At 45.1% G+C, this 14039-nt stretch overlaps 1 protein-coding gene across 1 annotated transcript in view; it reads left to right on the plus strand.

Moving 5' to 3' along the window:
- The first annotated feature begins 368 nt into the window (after nucleotides 1-368).
- The window catches only part of LOC121871209 (calpain-9-like), a 124969-nt gene continuing 111298 nt past the window's right edge, over nucleotides 369-14039 (plus strand). Inside the window, exons 1-2 of the mRNA XM_042373400.1 lie at nucleotides 369-415; nucleotides 7577-8351. Of these exons, the coding sequence (XP_042229334.1) occupies nucleotides 8282-8351 (70 nt within the window). The 5' untranslated portion in view covers nucleotides 369-415; nucleotides 7577-8281. The remainder of the gene's footprint in view (nucleotides 416-7576; nucleotides 8352-14039) is intronic.

Here is a 14039-nt window from a genome sequence, read left to right on the forward strand (position 1 = left end):
TGGGTGGGTGGTGGGTGTGGTGGTGGGTGTGGTGGTAACATGCTTACTACTCACTATTAACCCAACACCCCCCCCCACATACACATATTACACAAGGCGAAGCAGCTCAGTAATCAAAACATCTTGAAATTTCCCTTAACTACAATACACCGACAAACATCGATACAGTCACGCTACAGAATGCCATCGTGAACAATTTGTAGTTTGATGTGACTTGTAGAACAAAAGTGTTGCGTTGACAGCTTCAGTATTTCATTCATAGATGGCATGACAGACTACAGGAGACAGTTGTTGGCAAAAAGCCCCACAGTTCCCCGGTAGCTGGTGGGTTTTAACAAGCCTGGCAGGGGCGGGGGGAGCTCAGTGCGTCCCTAACCTTGGTTGTGGAAGGAACCGCTCTCCGTTTTCGGTGATGGTAGAACACGTGGTGGTGATGGTGGATGAGTAAAGTAACAAAGCGGTCAAGTGCCGGATTTTTAAATACCCGACACTAGTGGCAGGTGTCACCCGCACGACGGAAAACTGTGACGAATATTACTCAACTAAGTGAAGTAGTGTCGGGCGAGGGAGAGGGAGGCAGCCATAACACTGGATAAAAACACTCATGCAATGGCTGATAATGTTCCCTGAGTGCTGGTGTGAGTTGTAACATCCACCAGGTGTTCAACCCAGCGAGGAAGATGAAGTGAATAATCCTGTGTTATACCTGTGACCAAGTAACTAATTAACCTCTAGAACATGTATGTGACGAGGCAAACACACACACACACACACACACACACACACCCACACCCACACGCGTTAGAAAATGTATAGACACCTGACAATAACACAATGAAACTCTTTAAATATGCGACAGAGGCAGTACCCGACACCCTAAAGAGAACAAAGTAATATTATATAAACTATTCTCAACACCCTTTTGTTTCCTTGGGTTAATGTCATCCAATTCTCCATATTTCTAAAACCACAAACAGAGACCAACATACCACCACATGACGACCACACATCACGGTAGTATTGTAACATGATAGAGAAATACCACCACATGACGACTACACATCAGGATGGTATAGTAACATGATAGAGAAATACTTAAAGCTCTTTAACCTTCACGGCTCTTGACTCTTGAGGACAGTGAGGTTAGTTTCTCACTTCATAATAGGAGACGTGTATGTTTTGTTAACTCGATGTTAGTTAGTTGATCAGGCTCATTTGGTCTGTTGGTCCGTGTTTGTTGGTCCGTGTCTGTTGGTCCGTGTCTGTTGGTCTGTGTAATTATATGTTAGTGTCGTGAAATAAAAATATACTGGTGTGTGTGTGTGTGGGAGGGGTGGGGAGGGGGGGGGTTGCGTGTGAGTAGGTGTGTGCGTGTGTGTGTGTGTTCTTTCACGTCAAACACACACACACACACACACGCACACATTGTATTTTATATCCAGTCGAATCATAACTTGTGTTTATAACTAAGAATAATTACAGTGATTAAAGGACCTACAGGTGAACAGACAGACTCAGACAGGTGCAGGGAAAGGGGGAGAAGAAAGGAGAGAGAGAGAGAGAGAGAGAGAGAGAGAGAGAGAGAGAGAGAGAGAGAGAGAGAGAGAGAGAGTCGTACTATAAGTGAGGCAGCAAAGTAATGAGGAGCTGAAAGGTGGTGAGATAAAGATGTAAATGGAGAATCTTGGCAAGTTTTAGAGAAGCATTTTTTGGTCAACTGAGAATCATAAGAGAAAACGTCAGTTATGGTGAACCTTGTGGTGATGACTAGGAAAGGTGGCAAGATTGTTGGCGTCTAGTGTGAGAGGAAGTGTTGTACACCGTCTGGGGGAAGATAGGGTGATGAACACAACGCCAGTCAAGTGTTTTTTTAGGAATGCTGGTGTTGTCTGTAGAAATTTGCATAGATTATATTTTTCATCGAGAGAGCAAAGAAAAATATCCAAGGATTTTCCCGGGATAATGAAGAGGTATATGAAGTGTAATCCATCTACTCCTGCACGTTCACTACGGTGGGGGGGGACACAAGTTGGAGGAGCTGAGGGAATCAGGAAGGCTTCCATACCATACATCATGGAAGCAATAGGAGGTTGACAGGCCCAAGAACCCACTATACTCTGGCAGTCTTCGTCAGGGACAAGGGGAGTGAGCCTCGTCAGGGAGGTTCTCGTATACTAAGGCCCCTCAGAGAGACTGAATGCAGAAATGAACGTAATATTGATATGAAAGACAAATATATTCATCGTTTTATTAAGACTACCATACTTTACCCTGGTTAAAGTAAAGGGTTGTGAGGTGGTGAAGGAAGAAGGGTGGTGCGTTAGTGAGCTGCGTAGATGGACGAAGATGCGTTAGTGAGTTGCGTAGGAAGAGCAGGGTGCATCAGGGAGTTGCGTAGGAGGAGGAGGAGGGTGCGTTGATGAGTTGCGTAGAAGTAGGGTGCGTCAGAGAGTTAGGTAGGAGGAGTGCGCGTCAGGGAGTTGCGTAGGAGGAGGAGTGTGCGTCAATGAGAGTACCTAGAGCAGACTGGGAGCGGCAGCGATGTGTGGAGGCTGTGGTGGTCGGCATCACGGAGTTCAGGTATGCCTTTCTGAGCTAGTTTTTGTCTGGCACTGAGATGCTCGCGGGGGGGTAAGGAAGGTGGGTAGGCGAGCAGACAAGTGGTAGGTATAAGGGTATATAAGCAGGGCAGGGCAGGGCAGGGCAGGGCAGGTAGGTAGGTAGGTACGATGGACGCAAGGTCGGTAAGCAGATTCTGTAGTTTTTCGCCCAGGTCTAAATGATAGCCCCTGGTGGTGAATTTAACCATTAAATGCACTTAGTGTCTAGGAGAGTCTTGGCCAGTTTTTGTGTCTGAGTCTTATAAACGAAGTGAGTTAATAATAGGATAAATAAACGTGTGTGTGTGAAGCTGGAAAGACTTGACGGATACCTTACCTGGGGGCCTATATTACCTGGGGGACTATATTACCTGGGGATATCTTACCTGGGGGCCTATCTTACCTGGGGATATCTTACCTGGGGGACTATATTACCTGGGGACTATCTTACCTGGGGATATCTTACCTGGGGAGCTATCTTACCTGGGGGATATCTTACCTGGGAACATCTTACCTGAAGGACTATCTTACCTGGGGCCTATCTACCTGGGGGACTATCTTACCTGGGGGACTATCTTGCCTGGGGCTATCTTACCTGGGGGATATCTTACCTGGGGACTATTTTACCTGGGGATATCTTGCCTGGGGATACCTGGGGATATCTTACCTGGTGATACCTTACCTGGGTGATACCTTACCTGGGGATATCTCACCTGGGTGATACCTTACCTGGGTGATACCTTACCTGGGGACTGTCTCACCTGGGTTATACCTTACCTGGGTGATACCTTACCTGGGGACTGTCTCACCTGGGGCTGCTTACCTGGAGGGGTAATGTTTGGTGATCCTGTATGTGTTGCCTGGTCCTAGTACGTCGCTACCACGTCCCACCCCCCCTCCTTGTGTTACTCCCTCCACGCCCTCCTTCCATCACTCCCTCCGCTTCTTTATACACATCCACCATCACCATCCACCATCAACATAACTCCATTAGAAGATTAGCATGAGTTACCTATCAACATGGCCAGTCATATGCACGTACATGTGTGTGTGTGTGTGTGTGTGTGTGGTAATGGGAACGAGGGCAACTTGATACTGTGGAATGGTTCTGCCAAGGCTGACGAAACAGGACACCTAACACCGCCAGCCAGGCCCACCCTGTTGAGTGTTGTGGTGTGGCTGCTCGTCTGCTTGCTGCTCCAGGGGCGGGTCAAGGTTATAAGGCTCCAGCAGGGAATTGTTTACTTGTTGACCTTGCTTGATGTTGAGGCGTGTCTGTTCCTCACGAGGGTAAACAAATACACCTGAGTACAAACATACACACCTGAGTATAGACAGTCTCAGGGGTGTACTATAGGTTGGATATAGTGAATAATTAAGACAGGTAATGAAGGGAGACAGACTTGGCTAGCTAAGGTATCGGACAGTTGGGGACGGTCCCTGTGGGTGACTGAGCGAATTCCAGCTTAACGCAGCGTCTCCAATGTATGGCGGGCGGACGGCAAGTCATGGCGGAACACACACACAGACCCCGCCGCCTATACAGGAAGGTCGACCGCTTTACACTCGCACTACTCTCCTGTGTCATTCACGAGGAAATTAAAATACAGAACTATATGACACTCGTTATTGCTGTGTGTTATCTTCTCTGCTGTATAGACAAAGCTTTTGTTTGGAGTCAAGGGAATGGAGGGAATTTTTAATCAAATTTGCTTGTGTTACTGTTTGTGATAAGAGACGAAAATGGAAAGGAAAGCAAGAGAGAGAGAGAGAGAGAGAGAGAGAGAGAGAGAGAGAGAGAGAGAGCCCTGTTATTAATATACCGTAATAACACCCTGTATAGTGGGGTCAGGCTGGTGGGTGATTGTTGACTTGTGGCTCTAAGTCACTCACACACACACACACACACTGGCAGGAGTGTGGAGCTACGTCTTGGTGTCTGAGGACCTTCCGACGGTGTAATTATACGGTGATTTGAGACGAACGAGTCTTTGTACACACAAATGACGCCGCAGGAGAGAGACTAAAGGACTCAACCTAGTCTCTTGTTGGACTCTTTCATATGTTACTGTTCCATTTTCCATCCCGGGACTGTGTGTGGCGTATTTTATGAGATTTGGCAACTTTGTAGGAATGCTTATCTAGCCTCCTTAGTCTATTGCGAGGTTCTTTAGGGCCATTACGAGAGCTTTAATATGATGTAAACAAACACAGAGGTGCCACATCTTACAAAACGCGCCAGCCACTGTACCAGGTATAAGTGTAGGCGACTGTACATGTCCTGGAACACAGATCATTAAGTCTTGCATCACCACGAGATAGTAATAATTATCTTTCTTATATCCGGGTGTTGTTGGTCTTCTGTATAAAGATTTAATTTATCACCTTCATTATGCCGTTGATCGCTTGTGTAAAATTGTGTTAAATCAGCGTAAGATTTTAATACCGAGGAGAAAATTGTATAATTTTATAAACCTGTCAAAGATGCTGATATAAAACCCGAATTAAATCTTCTCTTATACTACCTGTGTCTATTAACTCACTATGTTTGTCGGTGCTACTGAAGAACCACACCGTATAAACAAACTCCAGTGTGTAACCCCGACTTATACTGGAGGTGAACATTACATCAGTCTTATATACCAGTGTTGCCATATTTTTCACACCTTCACACAACACTCCCTATTATTATTATGACACTGATTACCTTCACCATTACAGTAATTGGTACCGGTGTCGCCATCTCTCACGTATATCATCAACTGAATCCCATTATAAATATTTTGCTGGTTATTTACTGCCGGGAATATCAGACATTATCATAGGTAGTTGAGGAGTCAGAGAGGATAAGGATATTACAGTGACTTATAAAGGCGGTGCTGTAATGGATTTTGCACTTGGGTTCAATACATAATTATCCATCAGTTTTGTGTTGCCATTGTGTTGCCATTGTACCCTGACACGTATTACTGTTGTATGTTGTGTTGCCATCGTGTTGCCATATCCACACTTCGCATACATTTCAATTCGCTTCTCACCGACCACCATCCACTCTCATCCACACCTCCACCACCACCACCACCACCCAGCTTTGAGTTTAAAGGTAAAGAAAACCTTTTAACCCAAGTGGTGATTGTACTCGGGTGTGTCAGAGGCTTAGTACTTACAAATTTGGATACCTCTCTACTTATTCATTGAAATCACCTTTATAATTTTCCCCCCTCTCCTCCTAAAAAAAAGTATAACACAATATACCTTTTACGTATGATAATATTTGATAATGTTTGAAGATATGTAAGTAAGTGCAGTACCGAACCTCTCCCGGGGTAACTGTGGCTCTCAATGTGTGTGTGTGTGTGTGTGTGTGTGTGTGTGTGTGTGTGTGTGTGTGTGTGTGTGTGTCCTAGGTTACTCCCAGCGGCTTTATGCACCCTGACAACAGTGGACGTGTTTTGTCTTCGTCTAAATAGAAACCCAAGTTATTACCGAGAGAGTTTTTAACCCTATCGGACAATCATACTTACTATAACATTTTAGTGGCGCGAGGGAGTGAGGGCGGTGTAGAGGCTGGCGTGGGGAGCAGTGAAGCGTGGCAGGCACTCTCCACCTCCTCTATAAACCACTGTTATAGCAATGACTTCGTGGTACGTATTTTTGAAGGAAGAGAGAGAGAGACAGAGTGCGTGAGAGTGAGAGAGTGAGGGAGAGAGTATGAGAGAGTGTGTTTGTTTGAGTCTGTTGTGTTGGTTGATGCTGCGATGGGTGGGGGTGCGGTGGGGGTGCGTGGGTGTGTCTGAGGTGTTGGTGGTGAGTCACAAGGCGTAGTCCTGGCATATACTGACTGTGAGGCCTTGGGTTCGTCCTCACCCTCACTAGTATGTATCAACTGTTGGGTGTTGCTATCCCGGAGTAAGTTGCCTGTTCCTGCTACTTCACCCTCACAACATGTACCTTCTTCCTGCTGTTACTGGGTGGGTGGGTAGGCTGTAGGGGGGTCTGATCTACTGTTGGCGTTAAAGTTTACTGTTGTCTCGGTACAACTATTATGCTGACTTATAGCAACTGTTGTTTGTGAGTGTCTACCTGTTGTTGTTGGCTCTACTAATATAACCTGTTGTTGTTGGCTCTACTAATATAACCTGTTGTTGTTGGCTCTACTAATATAACCTGTTGTTGTTGGCTCTACTAATATAACCTGTTGTTGTTGGCTCTACTAATATAACCTGTTGTTGTTGGCTCTACTAATATAACCTGTTGTTGTTGGCTCTACTAATATAACCTGTTGTTGAAGTTAAACATATATCTCGTAATATGCTGTGGTGGTGGTGGTGGTGTTGACGTTATTTATACTGTTTCAAGAAATTCACTTTACTCCTGCTGTTACACTTTGCTGTCTCTGGGTATACGGCCCAATACTCCTGGTGTGCCTGTGTATCGTGGACGTGTTGTGGCTGTCTCACGGTGTCTGCTGGGTTGGATGTTGCTTTTTGCGAGACGGAACTTCCACCAGGATACTTATCTGATTTTTTGTCAGTGTGTGTGTGTGTGTGTGTGTGTTTGTGTGTGTGTGTGTGTGTGTGTGTGTGTGTGTGTGTGTGTGTTCTATAAGCCTAAGGTCTCTTCATTATAGAAATGTCACACTCGGGCCAGCCCATGAATGTGACGTATGATTTTGTGATTAGATAATGTGACACTATCCTCTGTGGAAGCAAACTTTAGTCACTCTTAAACACGTTCTTTATAATTTGTTTTTAACTGACCAATCGCAAGTCAAGACGAGAGAAAGAGGGCGGGGCTATTTGACATACAATAGACAGGAGAAAAATATCAATGAATAATATTTATTTACGAATCTACAACCAGGAACTTCCTTGTAGTCAATAGGATTTTGTCTTATGTGTAAGTTGTAACCTATAAAAGATATTGAAGTACCAGTTCAGAATCGATAATGAGTGAATATTTTTTCTTTCTCTAAGGTCACGTACTTTGAATAAATGAGACAGATGTGTTAAGTGCAATAAGAACTGCTATGATTAGAGTGTATAACTAGTGATGGGGAGGTGTTGTGGAAGGGGGCGCCAGGTGGTATATGTACTAAGACAGAAGATGACGGCAAGTATGGAGTATGTTAAAGAACGGAAGGAACAATGTGGTAAAAAGTAATGGTTGGAATCTGGTGAATAAGAAGGTGGAAAAAATAAGTGTAAAAAGTAAGTTGTGTGCGGTGAGGCAGGATAAGTGGAGGGAGGGCGGCCACCAAGATGCTCCTAGCCAGCTCTGCCTCACACTGGCTGGGGCGCTGAGGACGTGGCACACCTTATACACCACATTACCGTACTTGTGAGATGAAGAGAAAAAGTTTATAACCTAAAATTAAAGTTGAAATATATAGTTTAGAAGACGAGGATCTGATGAACACCTGATTAACGACAAGTGAACGAGAGTGTGGAGGAGGAAAGTGTTCAGGACAAGTGTGTGTTGGGAAAGTGGAGTCCATAGTGGGTAACCAAAAGTGTCAACATATTGGAGCGAGATGGTGTACTGTTAAGAAAGTGATAGGTAGAGGCAAGTGCCAAGTGTGGGTGGGGGATGAGGAGAAGGAAGAGGAGGGGGATTGTGTTCATAAGTGAGTGTTGGACGGGTGTGTGGTGAGGGCGGTGCAGGAGGCCACAGCCCCCGTCATGGCTCGGGTGCTCTCCACAAGGTACCGCAACAAGGAGCAACACAGACAGAGAATAGTGCCCTCAAGAGGTAAGTCTCCCTCAACTCACTTTTATCTTCAACTTAGTTACATTTAATAGACTATCTCCACTAACTACAGGGACGCCGCTTTTAATATTTTATTTGGTTGACGTCACACGATTGTATTCAGCTCAGAGGGGACCCCGTACATGAGGGGTTAGTTGACTATCACCCTTTAAGACGAACTCCGGGAATAATGTCTCACTGTTGTACATCTGATGCAATAGACAGGAGTTGGCTCTTTGCTTCTCACACTCTTCACCACTAAGTCCAGCTCCAGGTAAATAAAAATAGAATTCATAGGTTATTTTCACCTCACCTCACTCACCTGGCCCACACCTGCCCTAGGCCTGGTAACAGTATTATTATTATCATCATGGTGTTATATCCAGAATGTTTTGAGTGATATTAAGACAATTGTATCAGTCATCATTTTGTTCGCCTTCCAAGAGTCAACACATATTTTTTCTCTTATTTCTATAACCAAACTCGTGTGGCCCTACATCTGATGCCTTATACAGGGGGTTATAAAAGGCCGTGTGCACCTACAGTAGTTAACAGTGTGTCAGTTGTCTCCACTGTCACAACACCCAGCGGTCACTCACAGGTTCTCAGTACCATCTTGTAAACGTCTCTTACCTGGGTGATCTAAAACTCCCTGTGCAATAATTAGTTGTACCTTGTTATACCTACACCGTTATATACTTTGTTCTACTTACAGTTAATATTGGGAATCGTATCCACTTTCAACATTTACCGTGACGATTTACAATATTTACTACAGGTAGAAAAAGATAATTAATTGTATTGTTAATTATTTCAGGTGCACAGTGAGTTTTCTAACACTGTAGTTCGATCAATCATCTTAAAAAAAAGTTTATTAATATTTGAACTGATTATAAGAGTACCAACCAATATTAATATCAGTGGCCACGAAAATATTCACATTAACCTCACTTTACCAACTCCCGGCCTTTACCAGCGTCACAGGTACAGTCCCCTTCACTACTGCGTTTACAGGGGCTCGTCAAGTTTTGTGCAGTGTGGCAGCGCCGTGTTTGTTTACATTCGACAGAAGGAAATTCGCAATAGTAAACATACTATGGAATCAAAGTAAAACAATATTAAAACAAATATCTCAAAAAATAATGATCTGTGGAATGTTTATATGACGAGCCCCTGTAAACGCACTAGTGAAGGGGACTGTACACTAAGAAGGAAGTACTGTACCTACATTCAGTTCTCTGGTCTCCCCTTACAAGTTATTACCCATTATATTGGTTCCTGAGTTGTCCATTAAACTATTTAAACTTTTGAGAACGATCGTACTCAAGGGGTCAAGATATCGTACTCAAGGGGTTAAGATGTCGTACTCAAGGGGTTAAGATATCGTACTCAAGGGGTTAAGATATCGTACTCAAGGGGTCAAGATATCGTATTCAAGAGGTTCAGGGGTCAGGTCTTCCTTCTCTGTGTGTGTATCCATCAGAGGACCTTACCATCCCTAATCTGCTGTTTGTATACCCTATTTAAGCCGGTTTGTCCCTTATATGGTGTATGTGTTAATAGACGCCTGATACCTGGTCTGTTAAGGGCTTCTCGTGAGGTATACAGGTGTAGATATAATTAATTCACCCCTCTGATGACCGTGTTAACGATAGACTCCAGGTGGCTGAGGATCCTCACCCTCTTAACCTGACCGTAGCCAAACTGTGCCTGGTTGCTTTGTTCACCTTGATAGCATGACTTTTATCAGCTTCTCTATCTCATCTAAATCTACATAAACAAGGCTTCACACTTTTCATCTTCACACATGTTTAATACTGTTTGATATGCAAATTAATATCATAGACGTAATGCTATTGACAAACTACTTCCTGTAACTGTGACATCCACGACTGTTTCACTTATACTGTTCTAAAAATATGTTATAAATTGTGTCTCGTAAAATATTATCCGTTCTGTGTTGTGTAAACCTTGGTGATTTGCTGCCTTGGTCGTCTGAATTACTCATAGTGTATGATTGGTCACAGTACTAAGGCTAAATTTACTGCCTCGTGTTGTGTTTGTTCTCAGTTCCTGGTCTTAATCCTCTGTCTGCAGGAAGGATAAAGTTTCCCACTCACAAGTGTTCAGTTTTGTGATCATTACCTCTCACAGTTTGACTTCATGAACCAAAACCTTACGACTCGCCTGATTGTGTTTTTTTTATTCAATATAGAACAATTATGTCAGGTAGGCCGAGTAAACACGTGTTCCCCCCCCTCCCTCCCTCCCTCCCTCCCTCAATCTTCCTATTTGGGGGCCTAGCTTACATAGGCCCCAAGAGAGAGAGAGGGAGGGACTGAGAGGTGAGAAATATGATCGGTGATACATCTAGCGAGGAATTCCATTACTGTATACTCAATGTATTTGTTGGGAATGGAAGGCTGTGTGTTTGTTGGAGATATGAGGAGATGTGTGTGTTAGGGATAGATAGATAGATAGATAGATAGATAGATAGATAGAGGTACATCTCACCTTGTCATCAATCAAACACAGACTAAGAGCTTGGCAGGTCGCTCACCCATCAATCACCTCACTCAAGGAAGAAGTTCTACAAAGTCCCTTGAGGACCTGTGAATATCATTGGTACTTTTAGATTCACCATGTTAGAGTATCAAACAGTATTAAATAAAACTAATGGTACTCTCAGAATCACTATTAGAATTCATAAGGAGTGTAAGAAGCCTGGCCTGTATAAACACAAGGGGGTCAGGTCCCACTTACCGTGTCTGTTGTTGACATGTTATGGGGACCTAACTAACACCCTGGAACCGCTTAGCATAAGGTGTGTAATTTACTATAGGGATAAAAGGTTCTCCACACCGCGGCTCTTGTAGGAGGAGTGAGGAGAGGTGTGTATGGTGTAAATAAGAGATCATTAGATAAGGATGTTGGTTGGTGTTGCTTTTATATCCCAGAGTTGTTTTTGCCTCATTCGTTTTACAATTGTATGACCGTAGAGCAGATGTGTTCACTGAATGTGTTTTATGGCATTTTCTCGATGGCAATAATTTATCTGGCAATAGTCATAGTTGATGTGTTTGTTAAGTATTGTTTCATTGGTTATAGTTGTTTCAGTGGCAATGTTGGAGGGGAATGAGGGAGAAGGTGGAGCCGAGACGGGGAATGAAGGAGAAGGTGGAGCCGAGACGTGGAATGAGGGAAAAGGTGGAGCCGAGACGTGGAATGAGGGAGAAGGTGGAGCCGAGACGTGGAATGAGGGAGAAGGTGGAGCCGAGACGTGGAATGAGGGAGAAGGTGGAGCCGAGACGGGGAATGAGGGAGAAGGTGGAGCCGAGACGGGGAATGAAGGAGAAGGTGGAGCCGAGACGTGGAATGAGGGAAAAGGTGGAGCCGAGACGTGGAATGAGGGAGAAGGTGGAGCCGAGACGTGGAATGAGGGAGAAGGTGGAGCCGAGACGTGGAATGAGGGAGAAGGTGGAGCCGAGACGGGGAAGGTGTTTTAGGCATAAAGAAACACTGCAATTAAATCACACACACACACACACACACACACACACACACACACACACACACACACACACACACACACACACACACACACACCACAGTCACGTGACCCGAGAATATATATACAAGTGAAGGAATTATAATGCACTTTGGTGTTAGTTGTGAATGTTATTTCTTAGTATGAGTTATGTCAGAATAAGAACAAGAACTTAACCTAACAGAATACTCAACGATATATACTAAGTTTATTATCTTGAAACATAAAAGTGATCAATAAAAAAATCTAAAAAAATAATGAAACAATATTTATAATAATCACCGATATTTACTATATGATGTGTCCAGAAATATTCTCCGTCTTTTAAATATTCAAAATTATTTGTTTTTAAGATATTGTTTTTGTTGACTGAGATGGAAGCCGGGGAGGGAGAGGCCGGGGTAAGTCGGTTCATCTGTAAAATTCAGATTAGCTCCGGCCTGCCCGCCCTATATGGCCAGCCCGTGAAGACCTGCCCCGGGACCCTTACCACAACAAATGACTTATTCAAACTTGCCTTACTATGCTTAAGATGGATTGACCTTCTTGTTGCTGTTCCTTCATCTCCCTGCAGTACCAACACCCCCTTACCCTGAATAACAACACACAAATAGAAAATATTGCTCTAAGCTTGTGTGATGAAGGAACAGTATTTGTTGTTCACTCACTCGTGGTTCCTTTGTTTACTAAATGACTATATAAAGCTTCTGTTGCAGCTGATGATTGATTTGTTGATTGTGAGTCCGTCTGTCTCCTTGCCGCGCCTGTCTAGTTCCTTGCCTCGTCTGTCTAGTTCCTTGCCTCGCCTGTCTAGTTCCTTGCTTCGCTTGTCTAGTTCATTGCTTCGCCTGTCTAGTTCATTGCTTCGCCTGTCTAGTTCCTTGCTTCGCCTGTGCTGTGGGGAAGTTCAGTCTTCACTATGATTAACGATCGCGATTTGCTGCGTCGACAGGCAATTTGTTGAAGTGCCTCGCTTGCCACGAGACTTTCATCTCTGTCGTGTCATGACCTCCCTGTCATGACCCTTTGCCATGACTTTGTCATGACCTCTGTCGTGACCTCTTTCCATGACCCCTTTGTCATGACCTCCTTCCACGACCCCTTTGCCATGACCTCCTTCCATGACCCCTTTGTCATGACCTCCTTTCATGACCCCTTTGTCATGACCTCCTTCCATGACCCCTTTGTCATGACCTCCTTTCATGACCCCTTTGTCATGACCTCCTTCCATGACCCCTTTGTCATGACCTCCTTCCATGACCCCTTTTGCCTCCTTCCATGACCCCTGTCATGACCCCTTAGGTATTCTGTGTGATCTTCTCAGTGTGATCATCATATCTTAACACCGTACCCCAAGACTTCTGTAGCCTGTGACCTCCGCGACATTTGCTCCTTGACCCACCAGATATATTAGGTACTGTGAAGCGCCCACACCCCGAGTCCTCCCCTCACAAGCGCTCACCATTTTATTGGTTATTCACTCACTCACTCACTCACTGAACGAGAGAAATCACTTCTGGAACGGAGTATCAGAGTCACTCAACAGGTCCCCCTTCACTGGGTTATCCGTCCGTCCGTCCGCCTGGTGGCTACGAGGAGAAATGTGCCAATTATATTTTACTTTGACCTCTTGCCTCATTAAGGTCATATTTGGGGGTGGACCTTGTTCACACCTTGACCAGTTTTTACCCGGCCTCCAGTTCTCCACTGTCGGCCTCCAGTCCTCCACCGTCGGCCTTCAGTCCTCCACCGTCGGCCTCCAGCTCTCCACCGTTGGCCTTCAGCTCTCCACCGTCGGCCTCCAGCTCTCCACCGTCGTCCTCCAGCTCTCCACCGTTGGCCTTCAGCTCTCCACCGTCGGCCTCCAGCTCTCCACCGTCGGCCTCCAGCTCTCCACCGTCGGTCTTCAGCTCTCCACCGTCGGCCTTCAGCTCTCCACCGTCGGTCTTCAGCTCTCCACCGTCGGCCTCCAGCTCTCTACCGTCGGCCTCCAGTTCTCCACCGTCGGCCTCCAGTTCTCCACCGACGGCCTCCAGCTCTCCACCGTCGGCCTCCAGCCCTCTACCGTCGTGGCTGTTGGCCAGTCGTATACCGTGTCTCAGGTGACCTTCCAGGGACCGCACCTCCGCTCCTTATCTCTCAGC

This window comes from Homarus americanus, unplaced genomic scaffold (assembly GCF_018991925.1).
Source record: "Homarus americanus isolate GMGI-L3 unplaced genomic scaffold, GMGI_Hamer_2.0 scaffold40565, whole genome shotgun sequence".
Classification (NCBI taxonomy): domain Eukaryota; kingdom Metazoa; phylum Arthropoda; class Malacostraca; order Decapoda; family Nephropidae; genus Homarus; species Homarus americanus.